Below are 22,546 nucleotides of genomic sequence, written 5' to 3'. Positions count from 1 at the left end.
CTTTTTTTGAAATCTACCTTCAGATTAAACAGGTGATGGGTTTATTTGCGGCCTTTTGGACTCTTGACAATTGGATTTCTCTCTTTTCATTTATTTATTTATTTTTATTATTTTGATTCTTAAAAGGTAGCATACATAGCTTGTGTTCATTGTTTCTTATGGAAAGACAATTTTATTCTCCTGGTCTTTTAGTAATGTGAAATCATATTCCTTCTTTCGGATTCTCTAATTCTTGGTTTTGGGTTTAATATATATGATTTAAAATCTTCCTTAAGGGCTAAATTATGACATTTAGCAAACTTAACATTTTTATATATTAAAAAAATAAAAACTAAGCTTATATTAACGTATATACAAACATACATTCATATAAATACTATGAAACTATAATATTATATATATATATATATATATGTATATATATATATATATATATTTGTGTGTGTTGGTGAAAAGATGGTTGGCATCTCCTCTGATACGAAAGGAACGGACAGGAACAGATTTGAGGCTTACCGATTACCTACCAACAGATATAACAAAGGCTACCCACCTTCTAGGTTGATTACCTCTAGCACAATTCTTTTCGGAATCAAATTAACATTACAATAAAATAAACATAACATCATGCGATTACAAACAAGTATTATGAAAAATAGTCATGAATCATAAAACTAGAGAGAAATGAAAAAAAAATATGTATACTAATATTAATATTTCTTATTAACTAATTGATCGGTAAATTTGGTGCCCTTCAACATAAGGTAGTTACTAAAAGTAATGTTTATCACGAAATCAAATTAAATTTATGGTGTTGATTTTTAGGCATGTTGAAGCCTACATGTGTTCGGTTCCTCCCATGGGAGTTATACTTTTTAGCTAAAGAAAAAACTTTTAGGTATAAGGACAAAAAAAAAAAAAAGGAAACACAATGAATTACTTTTCTTAGATAAAATTTTATTTAGAGCCAAAATTCTGGTGGATTTGATTCGATTACCAAAACAAAGACGTTACGTTTGAGTGCAGACTAATAGTGGGTTTTGCACCTAAACTTTTCATTTGGCTAGCTGCCATTTTATATTTTCCTTATGATGGCAACCTGTTTTTCGTGACCCTTAATTGGCAATATTAGACTGTTGAAAGCAGTCCAAGGGGAGGGGGCCGTCTTTATAAATGAAAAGATGATCCCTTTTCACTACTAGTATAACGTAAGAATGAGGGAAAAATGCCAAATTGAGGTCCTATTTTTGATGTGATCAGTATCTCATATCTAAAGCTCATCAAGTTGTATAGTGCACATGATATAAGTTAAAGTAATGCCAAGTATTTGTCCTTTTCCCCCTAAAACACGAAAAAAAGGGAAAAAAAAGGAGTGCCTGTTGCTTGCCGTGATTCATTAATATTGTACCTAAAAACAGCTTGCTTCAGGACTCCATCTTTTCTTACATTTTCCCCCTTTTTTGGATGAATAACGTGCACGTAGGAAAGTACTATGAAAATTCTCGATACAAAGTAGAAGCTGATGCTGCCTTTATCTACCGAAGGGAATGTCTGTAATTAATGGGAAAACTGTCTCTTGATTTGCCTTTTCTTGTTTAAGATTCACTGTGGTCTCATAAACATTATATTATGATATTTGCATATTCTTTCACTATATATCCCAAATTAATGTTTCGTTTAAACAATCAAAGACAAATCATTCTTATTTTTTTATTATTATTGTCGACTATAATCATTTCTTTTCAAGTTAAGGGTAATTCCGCAAAAAAAAAAAATTATAATCAATGAAATTTAACTCAAAAACTTTGTGCAAAGTTAAGAGCGCTATATGAGAGAGATATATCAAGTAATACTCCATAAAGAAAGAATTCAAATCATAAGAGATTAATACAAACAAATTTTATACATACTATATTAAAAAAAAAAACAGTAAATGATAATAAAGAAAGTCAGAGTTTGCCATAAAACTATTAAGAGAAATGAGGAGTAAATTAGCAATAAGTAGAAAATTTTGGAAATGGTGCAGTTTCACGCTTCATGAATAATTTGTTGTTGGTTACAACGACTTTGAAAGTGACCAGAAATGACAATAATAAAATTACCTTATTAGAAAATAATAATAATAAAAACAAAATTTTGATGGTGCATGGGCACCGGATGTGGATGGTTATCTACTTATCTAGGATGAGGAGATCCATTCATCATCTATAATTAGATATAAAGTACTACACATTAATTAATTAGAAGGTTAGCCTTTTTTACAGGGCTAATTAATGGAGAATAATCCCAGAAAAATAAGAAATTGCCTGGATGAGTCTGAATGAGCAAAGGCCACATAAAGTAAATTAATTAGACGTTGATATTTGCCTCTACTTTTATATATATGCTAGTTCATCATCCTCAAACTGTGAACTGATTTATTTATGGACTATTAATTACTAATTAACCATATCATTTTAATTACATATCAATGTTCATATGTCAAGCCGACAGATTCAATTCCTCTAGAAAATCTGGGTACACTGATTTTCCTTTTGAGTACTATTACGTGTTTACTTTCAATGTGGTTGAAGAAATCAACCTTCTTTTATCATTTCTTTCCTCTCATGATTTTCTACATTATTTTTCCAAGGATAGGCATTCGGGCGAAATCTAGAAAGCCATAGTTATGGAAAATTCCGAGTCCAATTCTGGCTGATGAATTGGTTCTTATGAAAGTAGAAAAGAAAATGTTTTGTCTAGAAAATTGAAAAGTAATCAATTCCGGTAACTTCCAGCTAGCGACACATGTTAATTCATTTGGCATATTTTTTTTCTATAGCTGCGCTATCTGGTCACAATTTTTGGCCCACTTATCCTTTAAATATTAATTTGTTTTTCTTTTCTGATTCATATACCCAATTTTTTTTTTCTATTATCTGATCTCTTTCTTTGTTGTGCTATCTTTTTCCAATAAAGCTATGATCAATTTCCAGCACAAAATAATTTTTCATAAATTTTTTCAAGAAAAAAATCTTTGAAAAACTAAACCTTGCATAGAAAAAGAAAAAAATGAGTATAACATGGACCCCAAAGAAATAAAGATCTAACAACAAAAAGACCAAATGGATCACATTTTCATTCTAATCACTACCCTATTCAATATCAAAAAATCATAACAATCTCACTCAATATTTTTAAAAATAAAATTGAAAAAGAAATATAAGCAAATAAAAATGTATTTTTAATTCAAAAATTAAGTCTCAATTTATATAAATAATCGCTTGCAATTTTGATATTACTGAGGTGGGGTGGCTCCCTCAATCTTCACTACCACTACCTCAGCACCATCACATCGTAAAAGCTTGTCAAAATTGAATCCTATACTCAGGTAAGTTGACCCTCTCATTATATTCGAGTATTTAACTCATTGATTGGTACAAGAATAAATTCAAAATTTTTTTTTTAAGTAGTGTCAACAGCTAATAATTTGATAAATTTTTATTCATTGATCAAAACTAAATATAAACATATACAAACCAAAATTAAATACAAAAATCAAATAATTAAATAATATATTTATAAAATAAATAAAAAAAGACTTATAATTTTAAGATATTATTTAATATGCAATATTATTTTCAATTAACTAGATTCTGTTTGAGTATCAAATTATCAAATTTATCAAAAAAATTTAAACATGAAGTATTTAAAAACTTAATTTAAATTGAAAATTACTAGATGAGTTGTTCTGAGATAGTGAAAAGTGCAGTCAAGAATTGAGAAGAAAAGCATCACTACAAGTCTCAAAGGTTGGACTTGAATTTTTGGAGGGAAAGTAGTTCAAGTTTTGATTTTTTTAATAAATCTTAAATTGTAGAAAGAAACTTTTTATTATCTTGCAGTATTTAAATATAATTATTTGGAGTCTTTTACCTCACTTCTTATAAAATTGCAAAAAAAGTAGTAAGTTCATTAATATCATTAACTATATAAAATTCGAAATAAATAGTATATTTGTATAGTTTTTTAACAGTTAAGTAGTGTCATTTAACACCACCTCTACAAGATTGAATCTACTTATAGATTGATGCATGATCTCTTATTAAAAAGTAAAATTTAAATTTTTTTTCTCTAAATCTAAATAAAGAAACCTGACCCTCTCACTCCTTCCATAAGCTCCTATGCCTTCACCTCTAAAAAATGAAAAAAATAACCTTAACAAACCGGATGAAAGGATGGAGAGGGTAGGGAGACGAAGGTGCTATAAGAGCAACCGGCCTCCATGGGGACGAAAAGGAAGTTAAAGCTTGGGACTTGCTACAGTGGGTGGCTAGGGTGAAAAACTTGAGATTCGTGATGGTAAGAGAGAGGCAATGCATCTAAAGATTAGGGTTTTGGTATTGTTGAGGAAAAGCTAATAGTAGTTTTAGTAGAGATTGGAATGAAAATAGATCGAAAATAATTATATGTTTTCTAGGTTTAGAGAAAAAATGATGTGAGATATAAATAAATGAAATTTTTGTATTTCAGTATTTTATAATTTGAAGTAAGTTTATGTTACTTTTCCTTTTCTCTTCATTTATTTTTTTAATTTTTTATTTTATTAAATATAATATACATTTTTAAATTTGGAAATTAAATAATAAAATTTAGAATAAGCAATTTTGGAATTTATCATGCGTCACTGGTTACAAGTTAATATTAGGACTAACGGAAATATTGACAAAAATTCGTTATAACGTTAAACTTGTAAAAATTAAGAAGAATCTTATTATGTTATAAGGATCAAAATAGTCTAGCAACTAAACTTTGACAACTAAGGGTACACCATACTCTTAATAAAATAATTTTTAATTTATATACTCTTTATTAAGGGCCAACTGAATCAAATGATTATCGAAAGGTCGGGTCAGAGTTAAAATTAGAATATCAGCTTCCCTCTAGAGGCAATGTGGGCCCTCCTTTCCACGTGTATCTTATGCAACTGAGAATAGTTATTTTATTTCGTTTTATAATTAGATTAACGCGCAATACCATGATTATATCTAAATTTTATAATTCATTTTTGTATTGTTTTCAATCATAATTTCATACAAATATAGTCGGATAATTCGGATATTGATTAGCAAACTATCTATATAAACTTATTGGTACGATGCTTCATTATAATCATAGTGTTTTTTGTCATAATTTATACATGATAACAACCGATATTTTTTTTTGTAAAGCCTGTCGATAATGTGTAAATTCTGTCCGTTTAAAAGAAAAACATGAAAAATGTAGCCATTTTTAGTAGAAACAAATAGATTAACATCGAGGTCTGATTTAAATCATCTAAAAATTTAATTAGGACAAGATTATGAAGATTTGGGGTCCTAATCCTGTAGTTATACCATCATCTTCCCAAATTTAAAAATTAGTTAAAATCACAATCCATATTCAATAATAATTGCCCTTAAAAATGGCAAACACATCTAGCTGAGGCGAAACTACCTGCCAATTTTCCATCTCTATTATTATGAAAATAAAAAAAATAAAGAGTAAAATATTTACAAAATAAAAAAAACATTTCCCAAAAATAAATAATTAAAAAATTTATAAAGAGCGAAGTGCGGAGGGTGCCACGTAAGAAAGCGGGAATCGTGAAGCTATCATAGTCACCGTGCGACGATCGCAAAGCTTTTTATAACTTTTTTAATGTTTATCTTCTTCGTCTCATTGTTTTATACTAAAGTGTTACAATTTGTCTCTATATATAAAGCAGAGCCGGATAGCTTCTCTGTTCTCCCATCTGTTCTCCCCAAACTCTCTTTTCATTCTAGCATTTTCTTAAAGCCTAAAACTCTTATTCCTTCTCAACTCAACCTTCTTTATTTGATCCCTTATCTTATTCTTTCTCTATCACTCCTTTTTCTTTATATTTCTCTCTTCTGTTTTGGGTTTTTTTCATTGAAGAGTTTACCAGATTCTCCATTCAGAAGAAAAAAGCTCCTCTGTTTATCAAGTTCACGAACAAGAGACTTGTCAACTAGCTGGTATGTTATCCAAACTATCTATGTATAAATATTGTTTTCCTTTTTTCTTCTCTGGGTAAGATTATGCTTTGAAGTTTGGATTGAGGATGTTTATATCCCATAAGTCTCTGTTTCAAAGCTCACCGTTTTCAACTTTTGAAGTTTGTTTCTTTCACTTCCTGTTTTTGGTCATTTTTGTTCTTTTTGTTATTGGACACTTGTTACGTAATCAAGTTGCGAAGATTATAATTTTCTGTTGAAGCTTGAGGGTGATTTTCTAGTGTCTTAGTTTGTTTCATCAAATTCCATAGCTTTGGAAGGGATTAAATCTTCAAAAATGTTTCTGCCTTGCTTCTCTTGCCTATCTCTTTCTTTCTTCTAGAATTCGGTAATTTTAAGTCTTTGTGACCTGCAGAAACAGAATATATTTTTGTTTTAATTTTTGGGAGTTAAAGGCTTTGAGAGCTGAGCGGTTTTTGATTTTACGTTTCTTTGAAATCCTCACCCCGTTCAGAAAGTAGCAAAAAGCTGAAGTTGGGTGTTTATCTTTATCAAATTTCTTATCTCTTCTCTCTTGCCTTGCTGTACCAAGTTGGGTCATATAGAATTTAGAAACTCCGGGATCTAGCTTCATGCTTTAAAGAATTTGCTAAAATTGCTGGTAAATCCCCAGTAGGGGAAAGGTGAAGTCCTTATCATCTTAAGGTTTGATGGAATTCGGTTGCATGTAATCGATAATAATAATATTATTTCTGCTGACTGCAGATATGCAGAAACCAAAAGCTTTTCACGATTTGTTTCTGACTTGATTGAATTAACTGGTATTTATTGTATCGCTTTGATCAAATGTTTTTTGGTCTATAGGAAATTTGTTTAGTTGGGAATTAGTACGATTCTGGGAGAACCATAGTAACAATAGTAACTCAAGATCATTCTTTCTTAGGCACGCCAAATTTCGCCTCTTCTTCTAGAAGGCGGTCCTCGATTGGAGACTTCAAACCACATAAAGTATTTTCACAACCATAATACATCTGAGATGGTTGATGATGTAGAAGATGTAGCATGTTTTCTGTGTTGATGATGTAGAAGATGTAGCATGTTTTCTGTGTTGAGATATCCATTCTGGATTGTCAATTTGATATGATAAGGTTAGTTGCGGTGCTTTTGAAGAAATAAATGTTTGTTTTAGGTTCTTAATAATAATAATAGCATTTGGGTTAGGTGCCCCGCCATTGGAAGATAAGTATTCATGTAGTTAGAGGTAGTTGAGCGCATAAAGTTTTTGATGGTAGCTTTTGTCGAATTTTTTTTCACCATTTTTGAATAGGCGGTAGACCAGTTCTCACCAACCAACGGCTGCGGTTCTCTCTTTCTGAATATACAAGAGAAGTCAATACCATTTGCTGGCCTTAATGGGTCTTTGAGTACAGAGGAGAGGGAAGAGTTGAAGATGATATAGTTTAACGACTTTTCCCTTGTTTTTTCATTCTGTGACGGCCATGGAAATTTGGGAATTATGGTTCGTTGAACTTTCAAGTTTCAACCACTGAATAATGGAGGTTTTAGCAATTTTCCAAAATATATAGGCCTTCTAAGTTTCTGCAAACCTATATGGAGACATCTTAAGAGGCTACACTAGACTTAAATTTTGCTTGAAGATGAAGCAATGGAACTTGTGTTAATTAACCACTAACTTGGGCAGTTGGGAAGGGATCTGTCTTTGTTTTGTTGTTAATCCCTTCAGGAGTGTTTTTGCAAGATAAATCTCCTTTGCAGTCAGGTAGATTAACACTTTGTGAAAAGAATCATTGGTAGCTAGAAAGCTAGTCCATGATAAGGATCTTTGAGTAAACTGATCATTAGATGTATAATACTTCAGTTGCAATGAAGATGTTCATGATTCTAATCTGGTATCTTTTGCATCTATATTACAGATTTTGGCAGCAGATGGCCATTGAGCAGTACTTCGAAGAAGCTGTAGCTCATAACCATTTAAGCGGAGAAGGTAAAACTTCCTTGCAAAAGTGGAAGAGTTCTCCACATCAAGTCACAGATTCTGATGATAATCCCTCAGGTGGTTTTGACTGCAACATCTGCCTAGACTCTGTGCAGGATCCAGTGGTCACGCTATGTGGTCACCTATATTGTTGGCCCTGCATTTACAAATGGCTTCATTTTCAGACCATTTCCACTGAAAACCAAGAGCAGAAACAGCAGCAATGTCCTGTATGCAAAGCTGAAGTCTCACATACCACACTGGTGCCGCTTTATGGCAGGGGCCTGACAACTAAGGCATCAAGAGGCAAGACTCCCCAATTTGATGTAGTCATACCAAAGAGGCCTCTTGCTCCTACTCCTAACACTACCAATAGTTCGCAGTTTGCACAGCAATTACATCACCGCGGCTATTCATATCAACCACAAATGTCCTACCCTCAACATGGCAGTTATCCAGCTTCACCACTTCTTAGTCCTGGTGGCATGACGATCAATGTACTGGATCCAGTGACCCGAATGTTTGGTGAAATGGTGTACACGAGGGTATTTGGGAACTCGATTACAAATTTATATACTTATCCAAATTCATACAATCTTGCTGGGAGCACTAGTCCGAGGATCAGAAGGCACGTAATGCAAGCCGATAAGTCACTCAGCAGAATAAGTTTTTTCCTCTTCTGTTGCATAATCCTCTGTCTTCTTTTGTTCTGATCTGTATTTCTCTGCTTCATTCCCATTTTATACTTGTATAGAAGACAAAAGTTATACAAATTCAGCCGGATGTACTAGTACCTTATGAGATGTTGCATCTCCTGTGCTGCGAAATATCATATATGTAATTATGAGTTCTGTGCACCTTTTGTTCTGATATGGTATGATTTCTGTTTCGAGCTTTAAAATCAATGATCTCGTTGGATAACATATTCAACGAATATGTGTCTTGTACAGTGTGGCCAGCCAAACTTGATTCAGAGCTTAAAATTGCCTATGGAATATTTCGATGACCTTTTGTATTGATGGGCGATCAATAAAAGAGACATTATGCTCCTGCCTTGGATTTTGAAAGTAATCAAGACCACATTACATTCAAAGATCCTAGTTGTCACATTGAAGAAATACGTATCTACTGAAAGGATTCAGGTTTGGAATTGCTAATTAAATTTGATATGAGGTTACTTTACCAACACTCATTAGTGTGATGTAGTTTCTTCAATAGGATTGGCACGTTGCTGTTGGGGGGCCAGGATATTGAATATTGGGGTGGCCAAATTCCAGAAGGGTTCTCCTGTCCCTTAGAGTTCTGCAAATAAAAATCAATGGTGGTGGGATTCGGTAGCGGCTGCTATGGGCCACTTGCGGAGAAGCTTCCAAAAACTTTGAGCTTGTTTTTAATTCAATCCTCCTATCGGCTATCGCTGTTAATTTTTGACTCCTCCAGCTAAGATATGGGAAGGGGCCAAAATAGCTCGCTGCCCCCCAGACCATGCCTTCCAAGTCCAAATCGGTCACGCTTTCCTTTAATACGTTGCCGTCTACTTCATCTTTCCTCTCTCTCTCCTCTGATCTTTCTTCAAGCATGTTTACTGCCAATGAAATCACTGTCCAATTTTGTTGTTTGCTAATTTGGCAGTCAACTTGATTGAGAGGTGAGAAGGATTTGTTACCTTTCAAATATAAATTTTACAAAGACCCTAGACTTGAGCTATTTAAGCTTATTTCCTCACAAGCTTAGCGTCTTCGTAATGCTAAATCAAAATGTTCTTTATATGATATTCCAATTTGATTTCTTCCATAAATTGCACTACACTATGTGCAAAACAGAGTAAATCAACGTCAATTGTCTACGTATAAGTAAATTAGAAGATTTATTTGCAATTATTCACCCTGCTTCTTTTTTTTTTTTCAGATTTATCACTTAATGAAAATATAATAAAAGATAAGTTTTTAATTTTTAGTTAGAATGAAAGATAAGCTTTAATTGTAAAATTTAAATATCTCCTTTTCAATCCAAGATGATAAATAATCCACTAGACTAAAACTTTACTGACAAAATGGTACATTATATCATATGCTTATCCGCTATCATGGCGTACCTGCTTGGTTTAAAACGTTCCTGTGCCTGCCCATAATATGTTATCCTATTACATAGATATAAGTGGAATAATATTAAAAAAAAGTTAGCTTATCCCGTGATGGGTCTTATCAAGTTTCTTGGTTGGTAAATGTTCTTGAGCCAGTTGATAGAGAGAGAGACATTACTTGTTTCCCATATCATCATAATGGAGATGATGTGACATGATTTATTGATGGAAGTGGCATCTTCCATCCACGCGGGTTGGTGGCCTCTCATTTTCTACAGCAGCTACTTAATTTTGGAATGGAGCCAATCGGCCGAGCAAGGGCGTGATGAACCTTTGCTTGCATATTGTTTGATTGCCAACCAGGGAAAGAGAATGGATCAACTGGGAGGGAGAGTACCCATTTTCTGATACGTGACAAAGAAGGATTCCCATTTAAGATCTCATCACAAGGAAACGTGAAGCGGATCACAACGGAAGCATAATGGTTGTACATAATTCATACTGATGCAGTACATTGTGAGATCTTATCTCCTAAGCTGAGTGAAATACAGTAACTACTCCATCCTACCTAAATAAATATCTTCACGGTTGTGGTGCACTAATTTGAAATATATTTAGCTTCTTGTTGATTGAGAATTTGTTGCCTTCTTTTCTCCTCCTCGTCAGCTTCCACCTTGTGGAGCGTGGACATGGAGATCATGTTAATTAACCACTATAGTATAGATCAAGCAAGCATATTTGCATTTGAGCATTACTGCTAAACAGGTTCGGAAAATCAGAATGAACAATTTGGCGGAACTAAGACACTTCACCAAACCTGTTTGTAATCGGTAAGCTGATCGCTTTGTGGCTATAAAAGAAACATGGGTAGATTGGGTTTCGGTAAGTCTGGATGTACAGTTTACTCAAGTCATGCCAATTGCCAAACCAAATTTTTATCAGGATGGGTCTGCATTACTTTGATAAACCAAATTCATCTAAGCGAGCAGTTAATCAATGTTCCATTTAATTCTAAATTTATGATTCTTTGGTCAGAACTCAGTAGCCAGGGCTCAAAATATAGTCAGAACAAATTTTAAAATTTTTCTTCATTTGATGCTGAGTGTCGGGACACCAAATTGAAACCAAAATCATAAAGGGTCAAGCTATGTAGGTCCTCGATTTCATTGCGCTTGATTTCAGTAAATCCATAAGAGAAGCATTGCAGCCCTATGGGCTACAAAAAACCAGAGTAGAATGAGAATGTAAACCTTTTATAACAGCTAAAATCACCTACCTCTTAAAAAGGTTGAGCTTGAGAAGAGAATGCTGAAATGGCCTGGAAGGCTGTGATTACCCTTCTGAGCAAGAGTACAATTATGCTCTCTACAGCAACAATCCGTCCCAACCTGCCCAAAAGGACCACCAAAACATGGGCTCTTTGTGCATCTCCTAAGAAAAAAGCATACACTTGGCACTCGTTAGATGAAAGACACAGAGATTGATTAGATGTAGTATGGTTCTGTGATGCTTGTTTCCAACTGCTAGAGGTCTTTCAGTTACCACATTTCATTTCTAAACAAGGGTTGGCACCTTCTAAAATTGATCAATACCTCCATGAAGTCAACACTCATCGGACATCCTGTTGGGGAAAAAATTGATACCGTAATTGTGCCAAAATTGCTATTTCTGACATACTAGACATACTAGAATTTCAGTCACTTGAACAGAAACTTAACAAAATTTTTCATTAAAAAGGCCGCTCCAATGGGGCCATAAACTTGTTATACTTTCAAGGATATCATGTGTTTCTTTGTCAGCATCAAAACCATCCACTTTCATCTGATCAACAATCTCAGAAACTGTCTGGATGCGACACCTCAGCAATCTATAATCCATATCCCTTGTCAAAGGCCCTGAGTTCTTCAATAAACATATCATCTCCTCCATTCCTCTTCCATCTCCTTGCTCTTCCAAGTAATCCAGACAGGCTGCAAATACCATGGACCTTGGCCTCCACCCTCTTGTTCCAACGGACATTGCCTTCTTCAACATCTCAACTGCCTTGGGCATCTGATTATGCTCCATAAACCCCATAGCTCAAACATTCCATGTGCTGGCATATGGCGTTCTTCCTTCCACAGCCTTGTTTACAACTGAATTAGCCTGATCAAGAAGGCCCTTATTGCAATAAGGAACCAGAAGCCTATTTAATACCCGTAAATCATAAATGGTGCACTGTAACTCCCACTCCCCAAATATCTTCTCAGCTCCATCATGATCATCCAGCTTCGCTAGAGCAGTAATCATGTGGCAATATGATGTATCCACTAGTGCATCTGATGGCTTGTATGTGTTCCAAATTCTGTAAAGTTCATTTTTATTGTTAGTTTTTGCATAAAGATTGAGAAGAAACTCAAATGCTAGTTTCCTTCTTTGAAGGGGCATCACATTCTCCATCTTCTTTAGCATCAGCAAAGCTTTCTCCATCATCCCAACATTCAGATACCCACTTGCTGCAATTGAATATTCTTTCCATTCAACCAATAAATTTGAGTTGTCTTAGATCTAATTCAAGATCCTTTCCATCTCAGATATGTCAGATGCTGCAACAGCAGCAGCCGTTCTGTTTCTCATCGTGTACTTATCTTGTGGAATTCCATTCCTTTCCATTTCTTGAACCCATATGTCAATCTTGTCATATTCTGCAGTCACTGAGTACAGGTTCATCAACACATTGTAAGGAAAAGATACGATTGCTGTTGGAACGTGGATTTACTTTTTCAATAGAATATTTTATTCTCTTTCGGATAGAAGAAGTTTACTTTACAAATTTTCATTTGTGTACAATAATTTTTTTACTCTCGATGTTATGAAGCAGTTATTAAAGTTCTTTACAAAGAATTATATGTTTCAAAACTTTTTAATCTTTGATGGTATCTCAAGAATGAAAAGAAAGAAAAAAAGAGAAAAAAGATTTTTTTATTTTTTTGACTTACAAAAGAATTCGCATTCACTCTTTGACTGTGTGTTAAAACTAGTACGTCTATTCACTATTTATAAATGTATTAGGGATATAGATATAAAATATTATATTTAAAATTAAACAAATTAAATTTAAATACAATGGATAGATAATTTAAATTTAAACAAATTAAATTTAAATTTATCCTATCTCAAACATTTTTTATTAATTATTCAATTAAGTTATATCAAAATAATATATAATATTAATAAATTGAATATTAGTTAATTATCCACAAATAACTAATAAAGTTGCATGTTATGTGGATGCACCACATTTAAATGCAACATCTCCCACTCGTACACATTGGCATCAACTTATACCATTCTCAATATAACTCATTCTCCATTCATTGTCATACAGAGAAAATGGAACGTGTGACTAACGAGAAAATAAAGGTACTGGTGAGCAGTGAGATATTAAGTTACCATCTTACTAACATAACACCGCTCGAGTTCTCGTCATGCCCCAAATCATTTTAATCACACAAGATTTTGCATCTCTGATCTTTCCTACATGTAAGAGCTATGCAGAATCTCTTTATGTGTCTAAACTCATGGTTATATCTAACAATTAATGTTTTTTTTTATAACCACCCGGGCAATGAGTTATAGACCATGTATGTGAGATGTATAATGACTTTTCCTTGGATACTCATGTTAATCCATTAAGATCTGATTGCTTTCCTAGTTATGTTTTGCTAGATCGTAATATTTTTGACCCTTGGAAATCATGCTAAAGTAGTAACACCAAATCTCAACTTCATATCATAGATCTAAGTCCAAAGGGTATAAAATTTGGACTACATAAGTCCTTAGGGCTCACACAGTGATGAAGTAGGGATCTATTCAATCACTCCCTTCCATCAGTCGACTAATAACACGTACAGTATGAAATGTACGTTATGGTGGATCTTTTATTTAAGGTTTGTCACGTCAAAACCACCATACAAATCTTAGTCCAATCCTTACAAAATGATTGACTTGAATCCCTTAAGATTCAAATTCGACTATCACTGGTTCCATGGAATATGGATAATCTCCATGTTTGACTCTTATGAGCCTTAACCTAACTCTAAGTCAAGGTGACATTGCTAAGATCCTTGCTCACAACTCATGTGACAAGGAGATCACAAAATGCTTGGTACCTTGTGATCGTTTAAGTCTCATCCCACACACTACCGAAGTGTTGGGACGATTATCCCGTGTGAGAGGAATAATCTATAAAGCCAGGTGACAATAATTACCTTAGATATGTGCCTTAATTAATTAACATTTGATCAAATGATTCAAAATAGACTTAATTTATTAATTGTTCAAAAACATTAATACATGAATATCAAATGCGTAATAATCCTAAACCTCTAATATGCTTTTGAAAAGTATTTCGAGCAATACGTTTAGTGAATGGGTCTGTTAACATATTAGTTGTAGAAATGTACTTCAACACAACAAGTTCTTGTGCAATGATGTCACGAATGTAGTGATAACGAGTATCAATGTGTTTGGTTTTTTCATAATACTTAGGATCTTTTGTATAAGTTATGGCAGCTGTGTTGTCATAATAAAGTACAATAGCTTCACTAAGATGCCTAGTAATGTTCAAGCTTTGTAAGAATGTCCTTAAACAAACTAACTTTTGTACTGCAGCACAGCATGCTACATACTCTGATTCCATAGTATATAGAGCAGTACAAAGCTGCTTCTTGGTACTCCAGGAAATAGCTCCGCCTCCAAGTATAAAAACATATCCTAAAGTAGACTTTCAATCATCTTTATCACCGATGTGATCAGCATCACTATATCTAACTAATTTTAGATTTTCACCTTGATAACACAAAGCCAAATTAGTGGTTCCTCTTAGATACCATAGTATCCTTTTGACTGCAGCCTAATGGCAGTCCCAGGATTACTTTGGTACCTACTAACTATACCAACCGCAAAGCATATGTCCGGTCGAGTACACATCATAGCGTACATCAGACTTCCAACAGCACTTGCGGATGGTACGTTCGTCATTTGTTTCTTTTCTTTTATGGTTTGAGGACATTGTTCCATGCTGAGATATAAACCTTTCTCCATTGGAGTGTCTATAGGCTTGGAGTTTTGCATACGGAATCGTTTTAAAACCCTTTGAATGTAATTTTCTTAAGACAAACTCAAGAACTTTTTAGGACGATTTCTCGAGATCTTAACCCTGAGGATGTATTCAGCTTGTCCCATGTCTTTCATCTCGAAAGTGGAGGACAACCACTTTTAAGTGGTGACAATTAACTCCATGTCATTCCTGGCTAATAGGATATCATCCGCATATAATGAAAGAATAAGGAACTTATTCCCTAACTCTTTACATATACACAATGGTCCTCTTCAATCATCACAAACCCTAAGGAAATGATGGCTTGATGAAAGCGAAGATACCATTGTCGGGATGATTGTTTCAAGCCATAGATAGAATGTGTCAAGCGACACACCTTGTGTTCTTTTCCTTTGACTTGAAAACCAATTGGTTGATTCATGTAAATCTCCTCATTGATTTCTCCATTGAGAAATGCAGTTTTCACATCCATTTGGAACAATTCCAAATCTAGATGTGCCACTATAGCCAAGATAAAGCGAATTGACGTAAATCTTACCACAGGAGAAAACGTCTCTTCATAATCTACACCTTTTTTTTTGGGTATAGCCCTTTTGCCACTAAACGAGCCTTATATTTTTCAATTGATCCATCCGCTTTGTGCTTTACCTTTAGAACCTATTTGTTTCCGATTTCTTTGCACCTAAGTGGAAGGTCAACTAACTCCCATACTTGGTTTTCAATCATGGATTTCATTTTATCTTCCATAGAAGTTAGCCACTTGTCTGATGATGGTGAGTTTAAAGCTTCCTCATAGGAAGATGGTTCATCAACATCCACAAGAATACTTAAGAAAGACTGACCTTCTATCTTGAATTGTTTACGGGGTATTTGCCCACGTTCATTTTTTCGCAACTATGAATCTTGGTGGAGCTCAAACGGTGTACTCCCACTGACCTCGACAGTCTCTTGGATTGGATGTGTTTCCACATTCATTTCTTCATGTTGGGATACATTTTCTCGAGGCTCTTCCATCTCATAAAACTCAAAGTTTTCTTTAACTTCACCTATGGTTGGGAAGTCATCTTCTAGAAAATCAACATCACGAGATTCCATTGCAGTTAACCCTCCATCAGGGTGTTCTCCATACATCACGTAGCTCTTTGAATGTTCTGAATATCTAATAAATACACACTTATTAGCTTTAGGACCAAGTTTCCCATACTTATGAGATGAGTGATGTATGTACCCAGCTGATCCCCAAGGACGTAAGCTTTCCAAATTGAGCTTACTTTCATTCCATAACTCATATGGAGTTGTGGGAGTAGATTTTGAGAGCACACGATTGAGGATGTATGTTGCAGTCAGAAGGGCATCTCCCCAAAAACTTATTGAAAGATTGGCTTGTGCCATCATTGACCTAAACATGTCTAACAAGGTACGATTCCTTCTCTCTGCAACATTGTTTTGTTACGGAGTTCCAAGTATCGTTAATTGTCGACGTATTCACTTTTCCTCACATAATTCTTTGAATTGATTAGATAGGTATTCACGACCTCTATTAGTGTGAAAAACCTTAAGTTTCCTTTCTTTCTGATTCTTAACCTCTGCCATAAAGCGTTTAAAATAATTCAAAGCTTTAGAATGGTGAGACAACAGAAATATGGATCCATATCGTGAGTAATCATCTATGAATGTACTGAAATAGGATGCGTCATTGAGTGCCTGTACATTCATAGGCCCATAAATGTTTGAATGGACAAGTTCTAGAAGATGAGTGGCCCTTTTAGCAGTCCCAAAAGGCTTTCCATTGGACTTACCAACAAGACATGGCTCACATGTAGAAAGCTTAACTTTGGTGATTGAGCCCAATAACCTTTCTCTAGCCAATCTGGACATTATATTTTGCCTAATATGTCTTAATCTAGCAGGCCATTTCACAGAATCATTTATAACATCAGAAGAAGAATTTGAAACAAAAGCAACATCATTATTAGAATCCAAATCTAACATAATCAAACCATCTTTAAAATAACCATGACAAAAAAACATGTTTTCAAGAAAAATAGACAAACTATAATTCTCGAAGGTAAAATTAAATCCTAAACCCATCAATGTTAAAATTGAAAGTAGATTACATCGTACGGATGGAGTATAAAGCACATCATGTAGGAGCCATTTTAGCCCATTGTGCATTGTGAGTTGGTAAATTCTTACTCCTAGGACCTCTTCCTGTTCTCCGTTCCCCATCATGACAAAGTGTCTACCCGTTGGTAAGCGATGGTAATCTACATATTCTGCATGATTGCAGGTTATGTGCTTGGTTGCTCTTGTATCTACAATCTAACCAAGGAGAGAATGAGCTATAAACACATGAGAACACACATAAATTCTAAAGTGATTTAAAGGACGAACCTTCTTAGGCTTAGTGCATTCCTGAGCAAAATGTCCCTTATTACCACAGTTAAAGCATTTCAACTTGGACTTATCCTTTTTCCCACCACGCTTGCCTTTTTGGCGCTTGGTGACTCCATCACTTTTGGGCCTTAGATTTCTTGTCATTCCTTTCTTTTGTTGTCTTTTTCGTTAGGGAACATACCCTTTGCAATTTCAGCTTGAGCTATCAGGGAAATGCCACGAATATCTTCTTTACGGTCTGCCTCAAGCTCTGAATGGTGAGAAATATCATCAAAAGTCTTTATCCCTTCATTATGTGTTAATACAAGTTTAACATGTCCCCATGATGACTCAGGGAGTGACTTGATGACAGCTAAAACCTGCTACTCATCTGTGAGATCATAACTAGCTCTTTTTATCTCTCTTATCATGGTTGACATAGCCCTTGAGTGCTCAGCCATAGTGTGCTTGGAGTCCATCACATATTGATTGAACCTTAGTGTCAAGGCATGAAGCCTCGTAACTGTGGTTCCACCATATTTGAATTTTAGTTGTTCCCACAACTGTTTGGTAGTTGGGAAGTTCTCAAACTCCCTAATGAGATCATCATACATGCAGCTTAACATGGTAAAACGTGCACTACGGTCTCTCTTATACCAAGTGTCATAGGCCTTTTGGTCACGGTGATGCATGGTTATGTTTCCAACTTCAGGTGGGTTCATCTCTTTAGTCAGATGATCGAGTAATTCTTGCTTATTGAAAAGATACTGAACCTTCTTATGCCAGATATCATAGTTTTTTGCCATCAAGTTTGGCACCTTTGGTCAAATCAGCAATAATTTGTTTTGAAGCCATATTACTACATCATTGCATAAGATTTAATTAGGCACATATCTATTTTTCAAATCAATTAAGATTAGACATATTTAATTTCTACCTATATTACTAGTTCGAAAATTTCGCATGCATGCTAGAAATCATCACCAATAGTATAAGCATAAATTAAAATGTCTAATTTAATTTAATCTTGGATTATGGGAACAACTCCCACTATCTTTAAGCATGGGAACAACTCTCACGTACCACATAATATAATGAGTTCTACTAAGGAACCTTTATGATATGTATAGGTGCCCATATCCAAAAAAATATTTTGCACACAAAAATAGCACTAAATAGATCATATTTTCAAATGCTTCCAAGAAAGACTATAATAGTTTCCTCGATAAAGCACTCTATTTCTACAGTAATTTTCAGGAAAGGCTGGAAGAGTCACAAACGCTCTCTCTTAAAACCCAATCTCCTTTGACAAAACTACTGAGATATATAATCACCGTGCTGTCTGTTTGCATACAAGTTTACTTAACAAATAAGGAAAATAATTACATCATACATTTTATAATAACATCATGCATTTTATAAATTTTATGTAACAAATAAGTAAAATAATTACATCATGCATTTTGTAAATTTTACCTAACAAATAAGTAAAATCATACAAAATATATTTATATGGTACATAATATTTTACAGCATATGTAAAATAATTGAATTAACAAACATTTGCTAAATTCATATATATATATATATATATTTTGGAAGAAATATAATTTCTAATATACAACATATAAGAAAAAATGTGGCTAATTAACATATTAATTAACTATATTTATAATGCATGTGAATTTAATAAAATAGTAACATGCTAAAAGCATAAATAATATTCTGAAATTTTTTTTAAATTTACCAAAAAAATTTTTGGGTCATTTTGTAAAAATAGAAACTCATGGGGCAAAAATGTAATTAAGAAAAATATATCTTTTGGTGTCATGTGGCTACCACATGAGGCCTTTTATGGCAGTATCTGGACCTTTTTGGTCTTTATTATTTGCCGCACTCTTATCTCAAGGATGCTTCATTCGTGTAGCAGTTGAAAGATATTTTTAAAGTCTTAATGACTTTTTTAGTGAAGGTTCAAATCTTGCTAGTTGCATTTTCTTTTCCTATTTTTCTTTGTTGCCATCTAGAAGGTACCACGTGGCTTTAGATCAATGCACTTGTTTGCACTGGATTAAAGCCTACTCCTTTTCATATCAGTTTCAAAATTAATCAGTATCGATAATCATAATCAAAACAAGCTTTCAAAATATATACAAATTAATAAGATGAAAGAAAGTCAAAATTTGCTCTAATACCACGTTAGGATGTGGGCTTACCTTTTCAACAGAATATTCTACTCCTTTTCGGATCGAAGAAACTTGCCTTACAAATCCTCCTTCTTGCACATAACAATTTCTTCACTCTCATTGTTATGGAGCAGCTACTAGAGTCCTCCACAAAAAATTACACGTTCCAAAACCCTTTGGCCCTTGATGGTGCCTCAAGAATGAAAAGAAAGAAAAAAGGAGAAAAGAGTTTTTTTGATTTTTTTGACTTACAGAAGAACTCACAATTCACTCTTTGGCCGTGTGTTGAAACTAATACGTCTGTTCACTATTTATAGACGTATTAGGGATATAGAGATAGGATATTATGTTTAAATTTAAACAAATTAAATTTAAATATAATTAATCTTTATTTAAATTTAAACAAATTAAATTTAAATACAATGGATAGATAATTTAAATTTAAACAAATTAAATTTAAATTTATCCTGTCTCAAACAGTTATTATTAATTATTCACTTAAGTTATATCAGAACAATATCTAATATTAATCAATTGAATATTAATTAATTATCTATAAATAATTAATAAAGTTGCATGCTATGTGGATGCACCACATTTAAATGCAACAGTTGCCATTCCCATCTCTCTTATTTTCTCCATAACATATTCCGCCTTCTCTACAGATTTCTCTCGCACGTAGCAACTGAGAAGAGCACCATATAGGTTATATTTTTTTAGATTATTTGAAACATTATGAAAGAAAATCTCTGCATGCTATATTCCATGAACTCTGTGGATTAAGTCCAACATAATTGCAATGTCAGCCAGTGATAACATAAAGTACTAGTGACCAGTCATTCATTGAGAAGTTTGAATGGCATGATCATGAAAACAAAAACTATCAGCTAGTCAGTGTAATATAACAACTATAGGTTGAAATTTTACCTATGACAAATACTACGATTCATCAATTTGCAAGATTACCGTCACTAAGTGAAACATTAAAATTTAATTGAGAAGAAGGTTGTATATCCATCCACTGATAGTGGATGGAATTGTAGTCTCTCCCTCCACATAAGACATACCATATCTTGTCTGAATAGTATAGAAGACTTAAATTAAGTCCTTGTGCTGCATAGGCTGTTAAAATATAGATAGATTACAGATGAGAGAGATGAAGAATAAAGGAAGAAGAATGAGAGGGATGGCTAATTTTGAAGAGTTTTTCTTGTATGTTCTTCACATCAGGATTACAAGGTTTATATAATAAAGTAGGAGAGGTGTTGTTCTAAAATCTTCCAACGGTCACCATAATTATGGAAACAAAATCAAATATTTCAACATCACGTTGATTGCTTCTTGATTAGTTGCCAACGTTCTTGTACTGAGTTTCCTGCTGAAATTTTGCACATTTGCTATTTTATATCTTTGATTCACATTTGTTGTTCTTTGTCTTTGATTCAATGCTATTGTGCAAGTCTTGGCAAAGTTGAGTTATTTCCACACTCCCCCCAAAACTGGTCAAGGGAGGCTTCCATAGACCAAGTTTGATTCGTAAGTTTTCAAATGTAGATCTAGACAAAAGTTTGTAAAAATGTTAGCTATCAAGGCAATTGATGGAACAAACTTTGTGACAAAGGATCCCAAGACTACTTTTTCTTTAACAAAATGATAGTTGATTTCAATAAGTTTGTTTATAGCATGGAAAACAAGATTGACAGTCATTTGTAGAGCAAAAAGGTTCATAACAAGAGAGTTGGTTGCAATTTATATAAGCCAAGGTCTCGGAGAATGTAAGATATCCATGTAAGTTCAACAACTGTGGAGGTTAATGCCTTGTATTTTGCCTCTACACTTGATCTAGCTATAGTTGATTGTTTCTTTGTGCTCTAAGAGATGCAATTACCACCAAGGAATGCACAATATCCTATTATAGATCATCTTGTTAGTGGACAACCTGCCCCATCTGCATAAGAATAAGCAAACAACAAGAGTGAATCGGTTAAAAATAATCTAACACCATATGTAATTGTTTCTTTAACATATCCGAGTATTATTTTTACAAGCTGAAAATGATATTGTGTAAGGGAATGCATGAATTTTACATAATATGTTATGTCAGGTCTTGTAAAAGTAAGTTATTGTTGTCTTCTAACAATACTTCTATCATGTTTGCTATCTAGAAAAGGTTATGTTGAAGTGGGTGCAATTTTAAGAGGTCAAGGGGTGGCACTAGGCTTGCAATCTATTATATTAGCTTTGGCAAGTAATTCAGATGCATATCTAGCTTGATTAAGAAGAAGACCTTAAGAAAATTTATGTACCTCAATACCAAGAAAGTAATGAATGTAACCAAGATCTTTCATAGATAATTCATTGCTTAATGCATGAATAAAGTCATCAAGATAATGTAAATTACTACCAATTATAATGATCTCATCTACATATACAAGTAAATATATTGTGCCATGCAAATTTTTTTTAACAAAAAAAAAAAGGTTAGCTATGCTACAATTAAAACCAATAGAGAGAAGACAAAGGTTGAAATGGTCAAACTAGGCATGAGGAGCTTGTTTGAGGCCATATACAGTTTTCTTAAATTTACAGACATAGTTTGTCTTGATGTAATCTTGAAATCCAAAAGGTTATTCAAGGTAGACAAGTTCTAAAAGATAACCATGGAGGAAAGCATTTTTCACATCCACCTGCTTAATACTCCAATTGTTAGCTAAGAAAATGGTGAGCACAATACGAATGGTGGCATGTTTGACAATTGGGGAAAAAGTCTCTACAAAGTCTAGGCCTTGTACTTGATAATATCCTTTAACA

At 33.7% G+C, this 22,546-nt stretch overlaps 1 protein-coding gene across 1 annotated transcript; it reads left to right on the top strand.

Annotated features, from left to right (window-relative positions):
- LOC18608699 (E3 ubiquitin-protein ligase RMA1H1) lies at window positions 5,675–8,859 on the top strand. Its single transcript, XM_007043520.2, has 2 exons — window positions 5,675–6,014; window positions 7,928–8,859. The coding sequence occupies exon 2, from the start codon at window positions 7,941–7,943 to the stop codon at window positions 8,700–8,702; it is 762 nt and encodes a 253-aa protein (XP_007043582.1). The 5' UTR covers window positions 5,675–6,014; window positions 7,928–7,940; the 3' UTR covers window positions 8,703–8,859.

The sequence above is a fragment of the Theobroma cacao genome, chromosome 2, assembly GCF_000208745.1.
Source record: "Theobroma cacao cultivar B97-61/B2 chromosome 2, Criollo_cocoa_genome_V2, whole genome shotgun sequence".
Taxonomy (NCBI): domain Eukaryota; kingdom Viridiplantae; phylum Streptophyta; class Magnoliopsida; order Malvales; family Malvaceae; genus Theobroma; species Theobroma cacao.
The sequence above is the reverse complement of the archived record's forward strand: the minus strand, read 5'-3'. Positions and strand labels throughout refer to the sequence as shown.